At 42.7% G+C, this 18092-nt stretch overlaps 1 protein-coding gene and 2 non-coding genes across 4 annotated transcripts; 2 read left to right on the top strand and 1 right to left on the bottom strand.

Moving 5' to 3' along the window:
- Positions 1-99: 99 nt before the first annotated feature.
- On the top strand, positions 100-8716 carry rgp1 (GP1 homolog, RAB6A GEF complex partner 1). Of its 2 annotated transcripts, none has more exons than XM_018735381.2 (9): positions 100-455; positions 704-824; positions 1949-2082; positions 2677-2760; positions 2941-3090; positions 3426-3572; positions 4040-4167; positions 7970-8147; positions 8255-8716. In XM_018735381.2, the coding sequence occupies exons 2-9, from the start codon at positions 709-711 to the stop codon at positions 8476-8478; spliced, it is 1161 nt and encodes a 386-aa protein (XP_018590897.2). In that variant the 5' UTR covers positions 100-455; positions 704-708; the 3' UTR covers positions 8479-8716. The 2 variants fall into 2 exon arrangements, with proteins under 2 accessions (XP_018590897.2, XP_018590898.1); XM_018735382.2 differs by having other exon boundaries at positions 101-455; positions 709-824.
- A 2064-nt stretch (positions 8717-10780) lies between these two features.
- Positions 10781-10854, top strand: trnan-guu (transfer RNA asparagine (anticodon GUU)). The gene has a single exon. It is a non-coding gene; the product is annotated as a tRNA-Asn (tRNA).
- Positions 10855-11668: 814 nt separating this feature from the next.
- Positions 11669-11742, bottom strand: trnan-guu (transfer RNA asparagine (anticodon GUU)). Its single transcript has one exon. It is a non-coding gene; the product is annotated as a tRNA-Asn (tRNA).
- Positions 11743-18092: the final 6350 nt, after the last annotated feature.

The raw sequence follows: 18092 nt of genomic DNA, 5'->3' as shown, positions 1-18092 counted from the left end.
ACGTCACAGGTGCCACGGGTCAGTCCCGGGCGGCCGATAGTAATGTTAACCAGAGTTTTTTTTTTTTTTTTTTTCCCATTATTACGAAATAATGGCACCGGTAACGCATTAGCTATTTAGTGTAATGGAACACACGCTCGTTTCTCTTATAAATGTGGTACAACAAGATTTTAACATATTTTAATCACTGATGAGTATTTAGATTCTTGTGTTACTGGGGAAACAATGCTTGCTATGTCTCAGTACGGTTTTAGTAATTGTAGCTTTCGCGTTGTTTGATTATCCAGGGAAAGGGACTGGTCGTGCAGCTTTTCTGACTGACGGGCGTTTGTTTATGTTATCGGTCTGTCGGCGAAGACTTCGAGTCATTAGACAAGTTTTCAGATTTTTGAAGCACATCTCACTCTGACGGGGAGTACTCATACCGAGGAGCGATAGCTGCACTCGACGTCGGGGTAGGCAGAATGTCAAAGAGTTGCGACATGACATGATGAGAAACGAGCACTCGAGTCTCGCCGCGGTCGCATTTCATCATCATCATGTCACGTCATGTGTGATGACTGGATTAGAATAAGATTCTTCATCTCCACAGTGCATAATAAGAAACAACAAAGATATTTCGGTCGAATCGAACGAATGTGTTGTACACGACCTAAACGATCATGTGGTGCGACCCGGCCGGCGGGTGTTTGTTTCTGCTCAGATCAGATGATTGAAGTGGTGGCGTCGGTGGCGCGAGGCCCGGTCTTCCTGGCGGGAGAACTTCTGGAGTGTCTGATCACCTTCACCAACCCCATGTCCCATTTGTCGACCTCCGCCAGCAGGTACACCCACACCACACCACACCACACCACACGTTTTAAGAGCTTGAAATCTTATACTAAGGATTAAATTAAAGATTGCATCACTACACAAGTCCCAGCAGAGCAGCCAATCGCGTTACTGACGAAGTAGCCAAATAATAAAGTCTTTGAATATTTAAATCACATTCCTGGTTTCACTTTCTGTTTCTCTGGCTTCCTTAAGCTCCTCACTTCTCCCTCTCCTCTCTCTGCATGTCCAAAATGAGCAGAGAGCCTTACAGAGCACTGAGTGCTGTATTCTAAGTGACCCACAGCTGTACATCTGCACAGTCAGTATACATAATATATATGTATGGTATATATTGTACTTATTATTATATAATAATGTAGGGGTTGGTGTTTCCCAATTCTGTTACCAAACATAGTCATAGAGGTGCGAACGTCAGCAGCCATATAAACAGAAAAAAGTTGCAGAGAGACTTTATGATAGTATTGAGCCCAAAAAATGCTTAATGTTCTTGGATGTTCATTTATATTTATTTGTTTAGCAGATGCTGTTCTCCAAAGCGATGTACATCTCATAGAAAATACAATGTGTCCATTACATTAGCAGGAAGAGACATTTAAATACAGATGTGTGATTCTTAAGTGCAGTTAGTTTACTTTCCATGGTATGAACCAATGTACATCACATGAGTAGCTGTATAAAAGTTTATCCAACTAATTGACAATTCCTAATCACATTCCTGATTTTTATTTTTTTTTAACATTTACACTACATGACTCGTAGCTATGTGAAAGTTTATTCTATCTCAAAATTATAGAGCGTAAACATGTACACATTACATGAACTTAAGAGATCGTGGGAGAGGTGAGTTTTAAGACCCCTCTTAAATGTAGACAGGGATTCAGCAGTTATGAGTGAGAGGAGGAAGTCATTCCACCACATGAGAGCCTGATATTTGTAATATTTGCTCATATTCATGGACAAATTTCCTGTTGTCAGCAGCATGTAGAGCCCATCAGGGTGGTGAAGTGGTCATTATTTCCACAGAGAATACTCATTACACATCTCCATTTTCAGAGTGGAGATTTTGGCAGCGATTGTCTCTTTTTTTCTAAATCCGCTTCTCTTTTTGTCACAGTGAAATGCTGGCCTGGGCAAGCGCTCAGATCCACTGTCAGTTCCATGCCAGCGAGAGCAGGGTGGCGCTGCCAACCCAAGGCAACAAGCAGGATGTTCAGGCGGAGAGTGATACTGTCCTAATCCCCAGCAGGGGTTAGTGAGGGAGGCCTGGGGATTTCGAATTCCTCAATGCACCTTACTGTAGGATCTGACAACAGTTACTGGAGAGTCACATGTATGCTGCTCTTCATTCAAAGACATTCATGTGTCTTAATATTTTCAGTGTAGTAATATTTGTGTAAAGTGAGCATGCAAATGTTCTGTGGTACTTACCAAGTTAGATTTGGAACATAATCATATTAGGTAATCAGGGAGAAGGCATTAAGGGAAAACCCTCCTGACACATGATCTTCCAGGGCTTGACTCTAAGCACCATTTGTTATGGCATGAAGGTTGGGCTATTATGATTCTGCGAGGAAGCAGTCAGTGTTGTTCATTAAATGATGTGAATTGTTTTTTCACAGAAAACTTGTTTTTGTGTCATCATCTATTTTTTCATTATGACTTTTTCATAGTGGAAATCCATAAGTCACGGGGCCCTGTAAATTAAATTTTTATTTGTCACAATCTTAGCTCTTTTAAATCTTTTCCTTAATAAAGTACTGGAACAAAGGACACAGAACTCTTACATTTCTCAATTCAAATGACACCCCTTTCCCTGATTCTTTTCTCTTTTAATTCTTCAAGGAGAGCGTGGTCAGTGCATGTTGGACACGCCCCCAAAAATCCTGTTCTGTGACCTGCGGCTCGACCCAGGAGAGAGCAAAACTTGTAAGGCTTCATCAGTCTCTTTTACAATAGCAGGCTACAGTTTTAATAATGCACAGCTTCAGTGTGTCCATTTTGCTCTCACAATAATGCTGAGTTTGGTCCCAGTATGAGTCATTGTTTCTGCTCATGCTGGCAGCCATCTGAGCCCTGGTTGGTATACGTTCTCTCACTCCCTTCTAGACTCATATAGTGAGGTGGTGCCAACCGATGGGCCTCCTAGCTTTCGCGGCCAGGCAGTGAAGTATGTTTACAAACTCACCATTGGCTGTCAGCGTGTCAACTCGCCCATCAAACTGCTGCGTGTGCCCTTCCGCGTGTTGGTCCTACACGGTACGTCACTCTCTTCGCGACTGTTTCAAAGCACATGAGTGATACACAGAAACATAGTTTTTTTTTCTGAATTGTCATTCACAGTGGTGTTGTGATCTTAACTCCTGTACTGTTGGCTGAAATGTGACCCATGATCTCAGTTAAATGTGCATGTTCTCATCTGACCCTGTCTGATTAAATGAAAGTTTAAAAAATGTGCATATTTTTGGTGTAGGAATGTATTAGAAATGTAGAAATGTGAATCGTGTGTATGCAGTTTAGAACAATTTACAAACCAAACAGATACATTTTTTTTAATGGGAATCAGCCAAATTAGTGTCACTGACCTACCACAGGTATGCCTGAGCCACCTTTCCCCCAGGATGAGGAGGTGGCCCCCTCCAACCCCTTTTTAGATGATGAGCAAGTGGGCAGGAGGGACACACAGCCACTGGAGAAAGCTCTGGATGTGCTCATGATCAGTACCTCACGAAGGTGTCCCTGTAAGTAGTATGTGCAAGCATGTGTGCGTGCACACAATTACATTAACTTGCCCATGGTCATAGCTGCCTTAAACTAATTTGGTATTATGTTTGTCCTTCCATGTGTTTACTTGGCACCAGATGTAGTAAAGGTAGCATGTTTGTTATTTTATTATTTGTATTTATTTTATTGTAGAAGGAAAATGGCTGAAGAGCTGTATGTAGTATGAGGTGTATGCGGGACAGCTGGTTGCATAGTGGTTACAGCTGCTGCCTTTGAACCCAAAGGTCACACGTTAGAATGCAACCTCTAGCTGTAGTAACCTAGAACAAGGTACTTACCTTGAATTGCTCCAGGAAAATTACTCAGCTGTACAGATGGGTAAATTATTGTAGGTTGATTAACTTTGTAAGTTGCTTTGGAGAAAAGCATCTGTCAAATGAATAATTGAAATGTTGATGACTTTTACCTTCTTGCTCTGACACAGACCTCTTCAACATAACCAATATGCGGGGGAAAGTGGCCAAGTTCTGCATCTTTAAAACTGTGTACAGGCTGGGGGAGGACATCATTGGAACATTTAACTTCTCTGAAGGAGATATACCCTGTCTGCAGGTATGTTGTGAGTTTTCTGAGTCAGGCTGCTAGCATGCCGCACTTATGGTCTTACCTGTATTGACAAGAATACACTGTACACCAACACAGATGTGTACCTAGGTATACATATATACAGTTCTTTGAAAAGCATGTATCTCTTTCCAGTTTTCTATGTTTTTGCTGATTTTTGACATTAAGTTTGACTGGATAAGTATATGAATGGCTCCCAAGACAAAAAAGTTACACTGGTGTTGATATTTCTTTGGTGTGGACAATAATAAAATGTGTAGTCATAGGAGTGAATAAGTAATTACTTACCTACTTTAAACAAACATGTTAACATAATTAGGATCAACTGTTTGAACATACTTGGGCCTGAATTGAGTCTACCCTGGCAATAAAAGTACTTACACCTTTACCAGCAAAAGTCAACTTGACAGAGCAAAGATTTGACGAGGCACATCATGCCACACTCAAAGGAAATGTCCAAAGACCTCTAGCTAAATCCTATCAGTGTGGACAGGGTTACACAATCGTTTCTAATGCTTTGAATCTCAATAAAACCACAGTCAGGTCCTTATTCATCAAATACAGAATGTTTGAAACAGTGATGTGTATGATTTGTTTGGAGCAGTAGAACAGGAGTGGTGATTGTGCCAAAATTTCTTCACAAATGAGTAAAATTAGGTACCAGCTCAAAATTAACCCTTTAGTAGTTACTAATACTGAATAATATTAACTACAGGACTCACACTCTCACACACACACACACACACACACACACACACATTAACTGAAGCCACTTGTCCCAAGCGGGGTTGCGGCAAGCCGGAGCCTAACCCGGCAACACAGGGCATAAGGCTGGAGGGGGAGAGGGGACACCCAGGATGGGGCACAGTCCATCACAGGGCACCCCAAGCAGGACTTGAACCCCAGACCCACCACAGAGCAGGCACAGGTCAAACCCGCTGCACCACCATACCCCCTACTATAGAACTGTACAGTATATATTGGCTTTTTTTGTATTTCTCATTTACTGATATAGGTAGCCCAAGGGGGGGTCAGTCAGTGCAGTGGCATGGCAGCGTGGCAGTTCAGCCAGTGCCCACTGTGTGGCAGTTGTGGGGTTCGAGCCCTGCTTGGGGTGCCTTGCAGCGGACTGGCGTCCCGTCCAGGGTGTTTCCTCTTCCCCTTCGGCCTTGCACCCTGTGTTGCCGGGTAAGGCTCTGGCTCGCCACAACCCCGTTCGGGACAAGTGGCTGTAGACGTTGGTTGGTTGGATATAGGTAGCAGTTATTGTTAACTTGTAGGATAAGCCAGCAGCAACAGAGTAGAGGAGACAAAAAAAACTCCTAACTGTGATGAAGGGAAATAAAAACCCCTTTGGGGGTGTAAGTACCAGTGGCTGTGCATTCTACTGTGGTGATAGGGGACCTGTATATATATATATGTTTAGTACAAAAAACCAGTATGTGTGTCTAGACAGAGCTATAGTCTGTGGCTGCTAAAGTCCTTGTCCAAGCCCTTGGTTACCGATCCTGTTGGACGCTGTAGGCAGTTGTCGGTTCCCGACCACAGAACCCAGTGGTTGTGGTGTACGGTTGTTGGTCTCTGCCAGTAAATGACCTACCCAGGGGCAGCAGTATATTAGTGCCTCAGTGGGTCTTGCTGGAGGCTGGTGTTCCCAGGGCATCATAACACTTCAGGAAAAGGGGGAAAAATAAAAAGGAAAATGCTTATGAATATGTCAGTTAGGATCCATCCATCGTCAAAAACCACTTGTCCGGAGTGGGGTTGCGTCGAGTCAGAGCCTAACCTGACAACACAAGGCTGAAGGGGGAGGGGACACACCCAGGACGGGATGCCTGTCCGTCGCAAGGCATCCCAAACACGGCTCGAACCCCAGACCTGCCACACAGCGGGCACCGGCTGAACCCACCACGCCTCCACACCTCAGTTAGGATCAGCTCCTGAAATTTATGATTAAAGAAGTGGGATTTGAGTCTAACTTTAGAGATAGTGGTGGAGGTGGTGTCTGTCAAAGTAGTAAGTAGAGCATCCTAGAATTTTGGGTCCCTACGGCCAAATGCTGTGCCACTCACTGTCTTCATACAATCTCAGGACATATGAAGAAATCAGGGTCTTGTGAATGTAGAATGTTGTTTGAAGTTAGTGACAGCTGTCACATAGTGCTTAGAGCTGCTGCCTTTGGACCTGCAGGGTGTCAGTTCAAATATCACCTACTGCTGTAGTACCCTAAATTACTCCAGTAAAATTACCCAGCTATATAAATGGGCAAATAATTTGTAAGTAGTTTTAATGTTTTAATTCCCTTTTGGAGAAAAGCATCAGCTAAATGAATAAATATAAAATGTAAATGTGAACAGATGGACAGTGTAAAGTGGTGAGAGACCCTTCAGTGCTTTGTAAGTTTATAGCATTATCTTGAAGTCGCATCTATATGTGAAGGGTACCCAGAGAACAGATCGAAGAATTGGAGTGATGTGCATTTACATTTATGCATTTTCCACACGCTTTTCTCCAAAGCAACATACATCTTAGAGAAAAATACAATGAACCCATTACATCATGTGCATTATGATGTGGCAGTATTTCCGGGAGCCAGTGACAGCAGTCCTGACTGCACCGTTCTGGGCAAGTCGAAGGGGGGCAGATAACATAAGCAGGGCAGCCAGACAGCAGGGAGTTGCAGTAGTTGAAACTGCTGGATTTAAAACCACAAACTAATTTTTCAGCATTCAGTTGCAAAAGGAATGCTTTAATTTAGAGATGTTGTTAATTTGCAGGAAACAAGTCTTTGTAGCTGAGTTGATACAAGGTCTGTAAGACAGGTCTGGGTCAGGGAGAATACAAAGATTCCTGTAGATGAGTACTGAAATTTAGGCCCCTGAGTTTCAGCTGGGAGAGTTTTCTAACTGGAGTTTTTGGTCTCTGGACCAAGATGTATTTATCTGAACAAGTTCAAGGGAAAATAGTTGCCATCCTACCGGGACTTTATGCCATCTAGTCGGCAGGATAGGTGCGCGGTAGCAAGCATGTCTGAATGCTTGATGAACAGGTAGAGCTGTGTATCAACACAGGGGTGGAAATTTATTTTTACGTTGATCTGGCTTATATAATGTGGCAGCAACATAACCAGAAAAGCAACGGTCCCAGCCCAAAACCCTGAGGTATTCCTTATCAGACAGGAGATGGACAGAACAGAGAGGAGCTTTCATAAACATAGATGTACTGAAATGTAGTTTTAATATTACAGTTATACCACTTGAGCGTAGTACCAGGGAGGCCTAGGAATAACTCCAGGCAGCAGGATCATTAGTAGTTATCCAGCAGATCAATTTGAATAAGAAATGAGGGTTGCTGCTGTTCTCGATAATTTCAGTAATATGTCAACTGAGCTACAAAAAAAGCTATCCTGTAAGAGATGTTACACCACACACTGATATGCATACAACATGCTATGTCCTGCTAAATGTAAAATGCCCTGTCAGTCCCGTAGTCCCGAAATTGACAGCACTGTAAATACTGTATATGTGTAGTGCTTGTTTAATATGAATTATACACTGACAGTGTTTAATAGCTGTTTGTTCACAGAATGTTTACTTTGTGCAAATGTACATATCATTGCTCTTCTGTATTTATTGCATATATACATTGTACAATAAATATTGTCAAAGGAAAAGCATGTATTTTAATACTTCAACTTGTGACCAGAGAGAGTGCTATTGTTTCTGTCATTGGCTGAAAACATCTCCTGAGCAGCTGAACAGATGTTTAATCATATCTTCAATCTCTGCAGTACACTGTCTGTCTGCAGAGTGAGGAGGAGGTCCTACCACAGTTCCAGCGCCGACCCTGCCAGTCAGTTACTGTCATGAGCCACAGCCGTCATTTGGAGTCTTGCCTGCACACTGCTTCCAGCCATTTCTCTCTGCCTGTACCCCTCAACGTTACCCCAGGATTCAGTACAGATATTGGTCAGTACCCTTAACTGTTAGCTCTACTCTCTCTTTATCTTTCCATCTCCATATTTAAAGCAAAGTAGTGCAGCTCACAGCATTGTTTGCGTCTTGCTTTGTTCCAGTGTGTCTTCGATGGCTCCTGCACTTTGAGTTTGTGACAGCCCGGGAGCCAATGGAGCCACCCACTGTCCTTCAGAACCAATCAGAAGTCACGGTATGGACAGGAGCAGGCCAGGTGGATGTGGACACCTTCAGCTGGGACTTGCCCATCAAAGTCCTGCCCACCAATCCTGCCCTGGCATCATATGTCTCCCAGTTCTCAGGGACCAACAGCATTAAAATTTAAGTCGACTGTGTGTGTGTGTGTGTGTGTGTGTGTGTGTGTGTGTGTGTGTGTAGAGGGCTAAAAGATAAAGGATTTGTTAAGGGATGTGACTGAAGAAGAATGTAGCAAAATGGGATGATACTAAAAAGTAAATAAATGTGTTATTTTTATATTTTATGTTTAGCATCACAGACTCTTTAGTATGTATACATTTGATTTTGCTGACAGCTAAATAAAACAGTGCTCTATCTGGCTTTCCTCCAGGAAAATTCTATGCAGTATTATTTCTCAGTTTAAAATTGCACATGCTCAAGATTTGGTTATTTTGCTTAAAATAATATTAGAAACCTTTCACTGTTTCATTTTCATTCAGACCTATTCAGTTTATTTTTATAGAACAATCTTCTCCCCAAAATGACACAGTACTGAACAATTTTACTGGGAATGATCCAATATTACTGGGCATTATACTGTAGAAACAAGGGACGTGTGTGGATATGTCCATCCATCCATCCATTTTCTTGGCCGCTTAGTCCTTCTAGGGTCACGGTGGCGATAGGGAGAGCAGAGAAGCCTAGACGTCCCTGTCCCTCGCAACTTCCTCCAGCACAACCCAGGGGATCCCCAGCTGCTGTCAGGCCAACTGGGAGATGTAATCTCTCCAGCTGGTCCTTGGCCAACCTCGGGGCCTCGTCCCAGCTGGCCGTGCCTGGTATACCTCCAAAGGGAGGCGCCCAGGGGGTATCCTTACCAGGCGCCTGAACGACCTCATCTGGCTGCTCTGAACGTGGAGGAGTAGCAACTCTGCTCTGAGTTCCACCCGGATGGCTGAACTCCTCACTCTGTTACTGAGAGTGAGTGTGTGGATATGTCTGATACAGAAAGGCAGCACAACTGTCAAGACTAAGCTACAACTGCATAAGCTTTAATTCATTGTGCAAGCTCTAGGTTGCAGGTCATGTCCGACATATTATACTGCTGAAGGTATCCGGCAGTGAACTACATCAGGCATCCTGGGTTTGTGGTGGTTCTTGTGCCACTGCAAGGTACTAGTAAAAGAAAAAAGTAGCAACTAACAACGTATAACAGATGCCAAGTAGTTACACTGGTAAACAACAAACAAGAGTGCACAAGCAGCTATACAAAGGAAAAACTAAGCCTGAATCTTGAGGTCTTAAGCCTGGACTTAAAAACTAAGGCTGAAGGAGCATTTCTGATACTACCTGGTATATTGTTCCAGAGTTTAGGTTAGGTTATAGGTAGGCCATGCCTTATTACATAGTATAGGTTTAGGTTATAGCTGAAATTTTGTTTCTCATGGATTTTTTAAGATATCCTACATCTAGGATGATGATTTAATCATCATGATCATGAATTAATGATGTTTTAGGGATCATTTAATCAGCAGTAGTTTTGGAAACAATGTAGCTGCCAATAAACATTTCAGTTTTTTGGTATAATTTGAAAGTTTTCACCTAGGGCTTCCATTGATAACAGCTGAAGTGCAGTGACACATTGAGATGGCCAGTGCTGCCCATCATGAGAGCTGCTGTGACACAGTGCTGCTGGAATTACAGTTACTCATAAAATGTGGATCAGTGTTGTACCAGCCTCACCTTGTCAGGGTCCAAGTACACACCATTCACATGCACTCGCAACATCACCTCTCTGGCATTTCCGTGCTACCGAGTGGGATGGTATGGTACGGTACGGTTGGCGGGAGAAAGGAGGGTCTAGATTAATGTTCCCTCATGCATCGCTGCCTGTCTCACGGACATCTCTGCTTCGATGTCTGATCACCACCTACAACTCAACGCTGTCCAAAACAGAGATCCTTCACCTCCCAACTCAGCAACTGGTCTGTCCTCCTGTCAAGAACTCTGTCAAACTGGATAACTCACACATTTCACCTACTTAACTACCAGCACATGAGTCCCAGTCAACTCAATTCTGTCTTTCCCTCAACATATTGAAACCACAAGCCAGTCCTGCAGATAGATTGTGCTTATAATATCCACAGGATCCACTCTTATCTCAGCACAAGCTCTACACAACTCCTGCCCGGTCCAACCAGGTCATTGATATCGTTATCATGTGGATTAGGACAAGTCTCTCCTGTCTCAGCCTTCCAGCATTTGCAGACCTCTCCAGTCTGCAACAGAACGAGATCAGATCGCAATAAAGGGATTCCCCAATGAGACTTTCAGGCATGAAATTCGTTATTCAGTTGGATAAGTACTGGTTAATCCCCATCTCTTGCCCCGCTTGCAAGTCTGTCCCCTTTCGCTTTTAATTTTAATTTTAGACGAAGCTCTTCCTGCCTGTCTCTGTGGCGCAATCGGTTAGCGCGTTCGGCTGTTAACCGAAAGGTTGGTGGTTCGAGCCCACCCAGGGACGTGGGTATTCTTTTTAACATTATTGGACCCAATGGAGAACTTCACCGAATAAACGCGCACTGGACAGCAAACCACTCCTTTCATTGAAAAAATACAACTTCTGAAGAAGTAGATGAATTAAAAATAAAACTATAACATAATAATGTACAAAGGACTGGACGCAAGTAAGTTTGTGGATCCAATTGCGGGTTGGACTTTAATCTCATAGGACAGGTTCAAGGGACAAGGCAAGGTCAGAGTCAGAAACAGGCGTGGGTCAATCCAGGGACGAACGTGGCAACAGGCAATCCAAAACTCGGTGGTCAGCCAGAGCAGGCAAGGACCGGATGCTAAGAAGCAGCGACAGCACAGCGCAATTGCAAGAATCTGCGCCCGGGTGTGGGCACAGAGCCTCTTTTATCCCTGATCTTGAGTGGGCGCAGGTGTCTCTGCTTTGCTCGTTCCAGGGCGTGACAATTACACATTTTGTTTAGCACAAAGCATTTTACAAGACAGTTATTAGGCTGTAAACGCTTATCGTCATTTTCGCTTTTTTAACTCAAAATTACCCCACTCGTACACCATCAGTCCACTTCACTGGTTGTATCGCACTATTTGGCGAACGCAACAACTTAACAGTTCCGAGTGTGAAAAAGAAAGAGTTGGTGCAAGAGTTACAAAAAGTTGTACATTACTATTATGTTATAGTTTTATTTTTAATTCATCTACTTCTTCAGAAGTTGTATTTTTTCAATGAAAGGGGTGGTTTGCTGTCCAGTGCGCGTTTATTCGGTGAAGTTCTCCATTGGGTCCAATAATGTTAAAAAGAATACCCACGTCCCTGGGTGGGCTCGAACCACCAACCTTTCGGTTAACAGCCGAACGCGCTAACCGATTGCGCCACAGAGACAGAGGCGTTTCCGTTTGCTTCAGAACTCTCTTTCTACTGTCATTTACAACGTAACTTTGTAGCCACCTTTATTGACAAGAAAATCTATAAATTCTTTGAATTAAAATTTCTTTATGTAACTGTGTTTTGTCGACGACACTGGGACCTTGTTCCGGTCTCCGTCTTCAGCGCAACGAGCGGAGGGTCCTCATAGCGGCAGCAGGTTATTGTAAATAGCTGCGAGTATCGGAATTGTGGGAAATGGGATGGTTGTGAAACAGCGCTAGGGGCTCACTAAGAGTAGAATGTGGTGAGTGCCAGTTGGACCGTACTGTGATTGTCAATAAGAATGGCTTGAGGTGCAGTTACTCAAGGTGTCCGCGGGGCGAGAGCATTTATTTTCTCGCTTGTGTTCTCACCGATACCCCTCGCTGGGTGTCGGTGCACCAGTGAATCATTTATAAATGTGCATAAACAGCGTCTTCTTTGCGTCCTTCTCCACCCTGGACTGGGAGCCCTAGGCTAGGCTAGGCTAGGCTAAGCTAAGCTAAGCTAAGCGCGCTACAATACAGAATAAATACAATTGAAGGAATCCAAACTAAACCCACTGCGAATGCAACAGCCACACACTGACGTCCAGTGCAGACCTTCCTAGCCTTGCAATCTGTGTTTCCTAGAAAGACTCTGCTGAAAAGGAACGCTAACAACTAAGTAACCGCGACTCAGAAAACCTTTTTATACTACGTGTGTAATGACATGACTTCCGGGGCAAGTACAAGTAATAAACCGGAACAACTACCAAACTCGGAAACTTCCCCCATTTCTAGCAGGCGACTCAAATATAATTAGAAACTTTAACTAGTAATAAATGAATGCACAGAGTTAACAAATAAACATTAATTTCTCTCTTTATTCTTAGTGACGGTGAAGCAGTTAATGGTGATGTTACAGAATCATTGTTTTTTTGGTGAGTGAGTGTGTCCATGTCATATGACCAGACTCCGTTGCCTGGCTGCAGAGCTGCCTGTGCCGCGAGAGGCAGGTGAGTGATGTGCTGTAGCGGTCTGGCTCAGACCCTCTGGACAAGGTGCTGCAACCTGTTAGCATGTCATTTGTTGGAGGTGGTGTCGTGTTTGACCTTGAACTGTCCTGCAACCGACAAATCTACATGATTATGTGTCTGTACAACGATCCATCTGTCTGCCGCACACAGGCTCACAGGCCCTTCATTTCTACCGAGGTGCAGTTTCCAAAAAGAGACATTTGTATCAGTCAGTACGTGAGTATTGTGATCATCATGCTAGGTTTGGATTTAACATCTATAGAAGTCTTAATGCTGTAGTTTAATTTGCAATTTGTTAAACAGAACCCCAACTCCACTTCGTGGACCAGGCTGAGTATTTTGAGATTGATGGGGAAAAAAAATCTGCTCATTGCTCACCTTGGCAGCCGGTATTTCTGCTTCAGCAGCTCAAGGAGACTCCACTGATTACATACGGCTGTGGCGGGCAACAATGTTTTCAGTTGTCAAGACCGCTGTCTATGCTTTCTGTGAGTGTTTTCCTCCAGTGCAGAACAGCTTTCCATACCATTGCGCTGTGCCCTTTTCCACAAATTCTTTACCGTTTTCACAGCTGATCCAACTTTGTCAATGGCTTGGGATGCTGTAGTGATGGCAAGATATGCTGAAAACCCCATTCTCTGGCAAACACGTAGCATGATGCAGACTCCATACCACGCTGAGAGAATCTGGTGTAGGCTGGAACCAATTAGTAGGCTCCGGTTCCCCGCGACCCTGTATGGGACAAGCGGTTCAGAAAGTGTGTGTGTGTGTGTGTGTGTGTGTGTGTGTGTGTGTACGTGTGTACACAGAAGCTCCACACTTGTCTTTCCATTGACAAAGTTTTTGAGATCAGCTTTGGGTTTTTTCTTGTTCCAGATAAATCTAGCAACCAGGGTGTGTAATTTAAAAGAAATGGAAAAGCATCAGGTTATATTTTACATTGCATTTATTTATTCAGCAGACACTTTTCTCCAAAGCAACTTCCAATGAACTCTGTGTAGTGTTATCAGCCCACACACCTTATTCACCAGGGTAACTTGTACTGCTAGATACACTGGGTCACTCATCCATACATCAGTGGAACAGACACACACACACTTTCTCTGTCACTCACACACTATGGGGGAACCTGAACAACATGTCTTCAGCCTGTGGGAGGAAACCAGAGCACCTGGAGGAAACCCACACAGACACAAGAAGAACATGCGAACTCCACACAGACTGAGCGGGGATCAAACCCACATCCTCTCCCACCACCCAGGCACTGTGAGACAGCAGCACCACTCGATGTGCTGCCATGCTCCCCTATATTTTGGAGTAAGTATATCAGAAAGGGAAATACGCTCACCAGGACAACAGTAAGTCTCCTTAAATTCTGAATAATGCTGTAAGAGTGTTCAATACACACTAATGTGCAATATCAACAATAATATTGGATTTTACACTGCCACTTTTTGCAAGTAGAATTTGCGCTTATCCCTCCAAGCACATTACTTGCATTGTCACTAAGTTTCTGAACCACTTGTCCCATACGGGGTCACGGGGAACCAGAGCTTACCCAGCAACACAGGGCGTAAGGCCGGAGGGGGAGGGGACACACCCAGGACGGGACGCCAGTCCGTCGCAAGGCACCCCAAGCGGGACTCGAACCCCAGACCCACCGGAGAGCAGGACCCGGTCCAACCCGCTGCACCACCGCACCCCCCTTGTCACTAAGTATTCTGGCTATTTATTGTTATTGGCATTATTTATTGCTTTGTGTGTGTGTATAACACTATCTATTGTGTTGTCTATAGTCTGTGGAGAAGCATTCAAGCAAGGATTTCATAGTACTTTGCATATGGTACTTTATGACAATAAACCTTAAACCTGAGGTAAAGAGGTCCACGAGGCCAGATCCTCTGTAATATTCTTTATTAGTTATGACTAATTAATATGTAGCCCAAGATGCCCATGGTCAGGACTAACAAAAATTCCTAGGTATCTAAGACCAGAGTTTGCTAGTTTAAAAGGGAAAGACCAATTGAAATTAGGATGAGTATTCAGCTGCTTGGCCAGAGAATTAGAGATTGTTTTTGTACCCTGAAAGTGTACTTTTAAAATAAATTTGTCACCTTGTACTTATTCAGCAGATGCTTTTTTCCAAAGTGACTTCCAGTGAACACTATGTAGTGTTATCAGCCCACACACCTTATTCATCACAGTGGCTTACCTTGCTAGATACACTATTTAGAATGGGTCACTCATATATCAGTGGAGCACACACACACAATAGGGGACCTGAACAGCATGCCTTTGTATTGTGGGAGGAAATCCATGCAAACTCCATACAGACTGATTGGGGATCGAACCCAGGTGCTGTGAGACAGCAGTGCAACTCACTGTGCCACCATGCTGCTCTTTAAAAGAGTGTGGACTGATTTTCTAAGATTTTTCTGGCACAGCATCGCAACATCAGCATACAGAGAAATATGATGGTCCTCCTCCCCTACTCTTATACCAAATATGTGCTTATTGCTCCTAATAGCTGCTATGTAAGGTGTAATCATTAGTGTCAATGGTGGGGGGGGTGGTGGTTTGACAGACTTGCCCGCACCCTCTTCCAACGGAGACTTTTTTTTTTTTTTTTTTTTTTTTTTTTTTTTTTTAAATCAATCGGCCTCCAAAACATGTCATTGTGATGCGCGAATTCCAACAGAGGGCGATAAAGGCCCAGAGCTACAGTCTCTACAAACACTTATTTCAGTCATGGAGGGTTATACTGAGTGCCTGTAACTTCATAAGTGCTTTTTCACGCGCTAATAAACTGACTGACTTTCACTAAGCACTTGTTCTTGTCAGGGTTGTATCTGTCCAGAGTCTATCCTGGAATCTCCACGTGCTACATTTCAGAATCACAAGTTTTATTGGCCACGTATGTGCTGAAGCACACAAGAATCTTGCTGTGGTTCTAGATGCTTCCAGTATTTACAGACACTAACATTTATTCATTTAGATGATACTGTAATCACCCGAATGAGTACGGAACCACACTAGGGGTCATTCCAAAAGGCATGGGGTTCATTAAGGTTCTGATCAATATGACAGACTGCTGTCTCATCCACAACCAACGACATGAACACTTTAAGGAGCAACTCTAAGAGACCAAGAGCGCACTTCCAACCCACACAGCTCCTCTCTCCTAGTCTCCCACACACGCGCACTCGCAGCCCTCTTAAGTCACAAGCATTCTCTCAACCCCACCCTAATGTAAAGATCAGTGAACAATTGAACTAACAGGAAATAACAGAATACTGTAAAAGACATGAACGCAACAACAAACCCACTTAAATAACAAACAGTATCGCAGAGTATTACAAGACTTTTCTGCAAAGTAACTTACAATGTTCAACTACTTGCAATTATTTGCCCATTTATACAGCTGGGCAATTGTACTGGAGCAATTTTTAGGGTTAGTACCTTACTCAAGGGAACCACGGCTGGAGATTGGATTCAAACCTATGACCCTTGGGTTCAAAGACACCAACTCAAAAGCATTACACTCCCAACCGCTAACCTTGGAGGGTTACACCCTGGATGGCACTGTTGTACCACTGTCCAATAATTAATAGAAATAAATACATGGTATAAAATGCCTGCTTGCAGACTTGCCTTTGTGAATTTCCAGAAGAAAATGCCTGATTTAATTAGGAAAATTCCAGTTATCACATACTGTGCTCCTCCTGTTTTGAATTACAAGTTGTTTGAAGATATTAACATTTTCTGATTTATTTTTGATTGTGTGTGTGTGTGTGTGTGTATTTTTATCATTGCTGTAGTTTCTAAAATTTCTGTTTTCCATCACAACAGCAATCAATTTCTTGCTGATAGTAAGCAACAAACACACACAGACAAGAAACAGACTTGCTTATATCCGGTATTTGAAAGTGTCTGTGATCAGTAACAAGGTGATAGATACTTCATATGTTTATTTGTTCGTTAACAATCTGCTTTGGGCATTGAAATGTGTTTTTATATTATCACAACTTTAATGTTGCTTGAAAATAATAAAAATGTTAAAATGCAAATTCATACAAAGTATTTAATCTAGCTTTACTGAAGATTTCTACATTGTTACCAGATATAAACTGAGAACTACTTCACTTTTACTGACACCATATAAAAAGTTAAAATGAGCCGGAAGTTCTGAAACAGTGCACACGCTTAACTGACTAATTGATCAGCAACTGCTGTTGGACAGTAGCTTTTAAAACAAAAAATATCGAAAGTGATACACTCCTGGCATCCTGTCCAGGATTTATTCTGCTTCACACCTAATGCTTGTGAGATAGTCCCTGGACCACCGTGGCCCTTCGTTAGACATGTGTCCATTAGTAATGCATGAATAGATAGAAGTAGTACAGAGTATTTTTTTATTCATTACAACATTATCAGAGATTTTTTCATGTACTCAAAGGACCCAGGTCTGAATCCCACCTCCTGCAATTGTTCCCTTGAGAAAGGTATTTACTCGGAATTGCTACAGTAAAAATAAAAAAAAAATGTACTAATGTGTATATAATTGTGAGCAGCATACCATAAGTGACTTTGAAGAAGAGCATTAACTAAATGAATTACTTACACACATACACATACACATACACACACACAATGTTTACAACCCTCTTTCCCTGTGAACCAGAGCCTAACCCAGCAACACAGGGCACAAGGCTGAAGGGAGAGGAGACACCCTGGACAGGATGCCAATCTATTGCAAGGCACCCCAAGCAGGACTCAAACCCCAGACCCACCACAGAGTAGACCCCGGCCAAACCTTGCTGTGCCACCTCTAAATACATTAATAAATGGTCAATAACATTATTATTATTATTATGAATCAGCAGTTTCAACTGTGATTTTAGATTGAGATTAATCAATTGTTGATTGGTTAAGACTAACAATATAACTGGATGTTGTTCCGCCATGTTGTCTTCTAATAAGCATATGTTTCTGTACTTATTTACATTTACATTTACTCATTTAGCAACCGCTTTTCTCCAAAGTGCCGTACATCTCATAGAAAATACAATGTGTTCATTACATTAGCAGGAAGAGACACTTAGATACAGACACGTGCTTCTAAAGGACAGTTTACTTTCCACCATAGGAACCAATGTACATCACACAAGTAGCTGCATAAAGGTTTATCCAAATAATCAATGATTCATAATCACAATTTAAAATATATTATTATTATTATTATTATTATTATTATTATTATTATTATTATTATATTTACATTACAATACACAATGAGCTACATGAAACT

Source organism: Scleropages formosus, chromosome 11, assembly GCF_900964775.1.
Source record: "Scleropages formosus chromosome 11, fSclFor1.1, whole genome shotgun sequence".
In the NCBI taxonomy this organism is placed as follows: Eukaryota; Metazoa; Chordata; class Actinopteri; order Osteoglossiformes; family Osteoglossidae; genus Scleropages; species Scleropages formosus.
This window is presented reverse-complemented; position numbering and strand designations above follow the sequence as displayed.

What these genes read in the sequence shown, in the direction of transcription:
- rgp1 (XM_018735381.2), top strand. Translation starts at nt 709, where the DNA reads ATGATTGAAGTGGTGGCGTCGGTGGCGCGAGGCCCGGTCTTCCTGGCG. An exon ending in CCGCGTGTTGGTCCTACACG is followed by an intron (nt 3,091 to 3,425) that starts GTACGTCACTCT and finishes GACCTACCACAG; the next exon opens with GTATGCCTGAGCCACCTTTC. An exon ending in TACCTCACGAAGGTGTCCCT is followed by an intron (nt 3,573 to 4,039) that starts GTAAGTAGTATG and finishes GCTCTGACACAG; the next exon opens with ACCTCTTCAACATAACCAAT.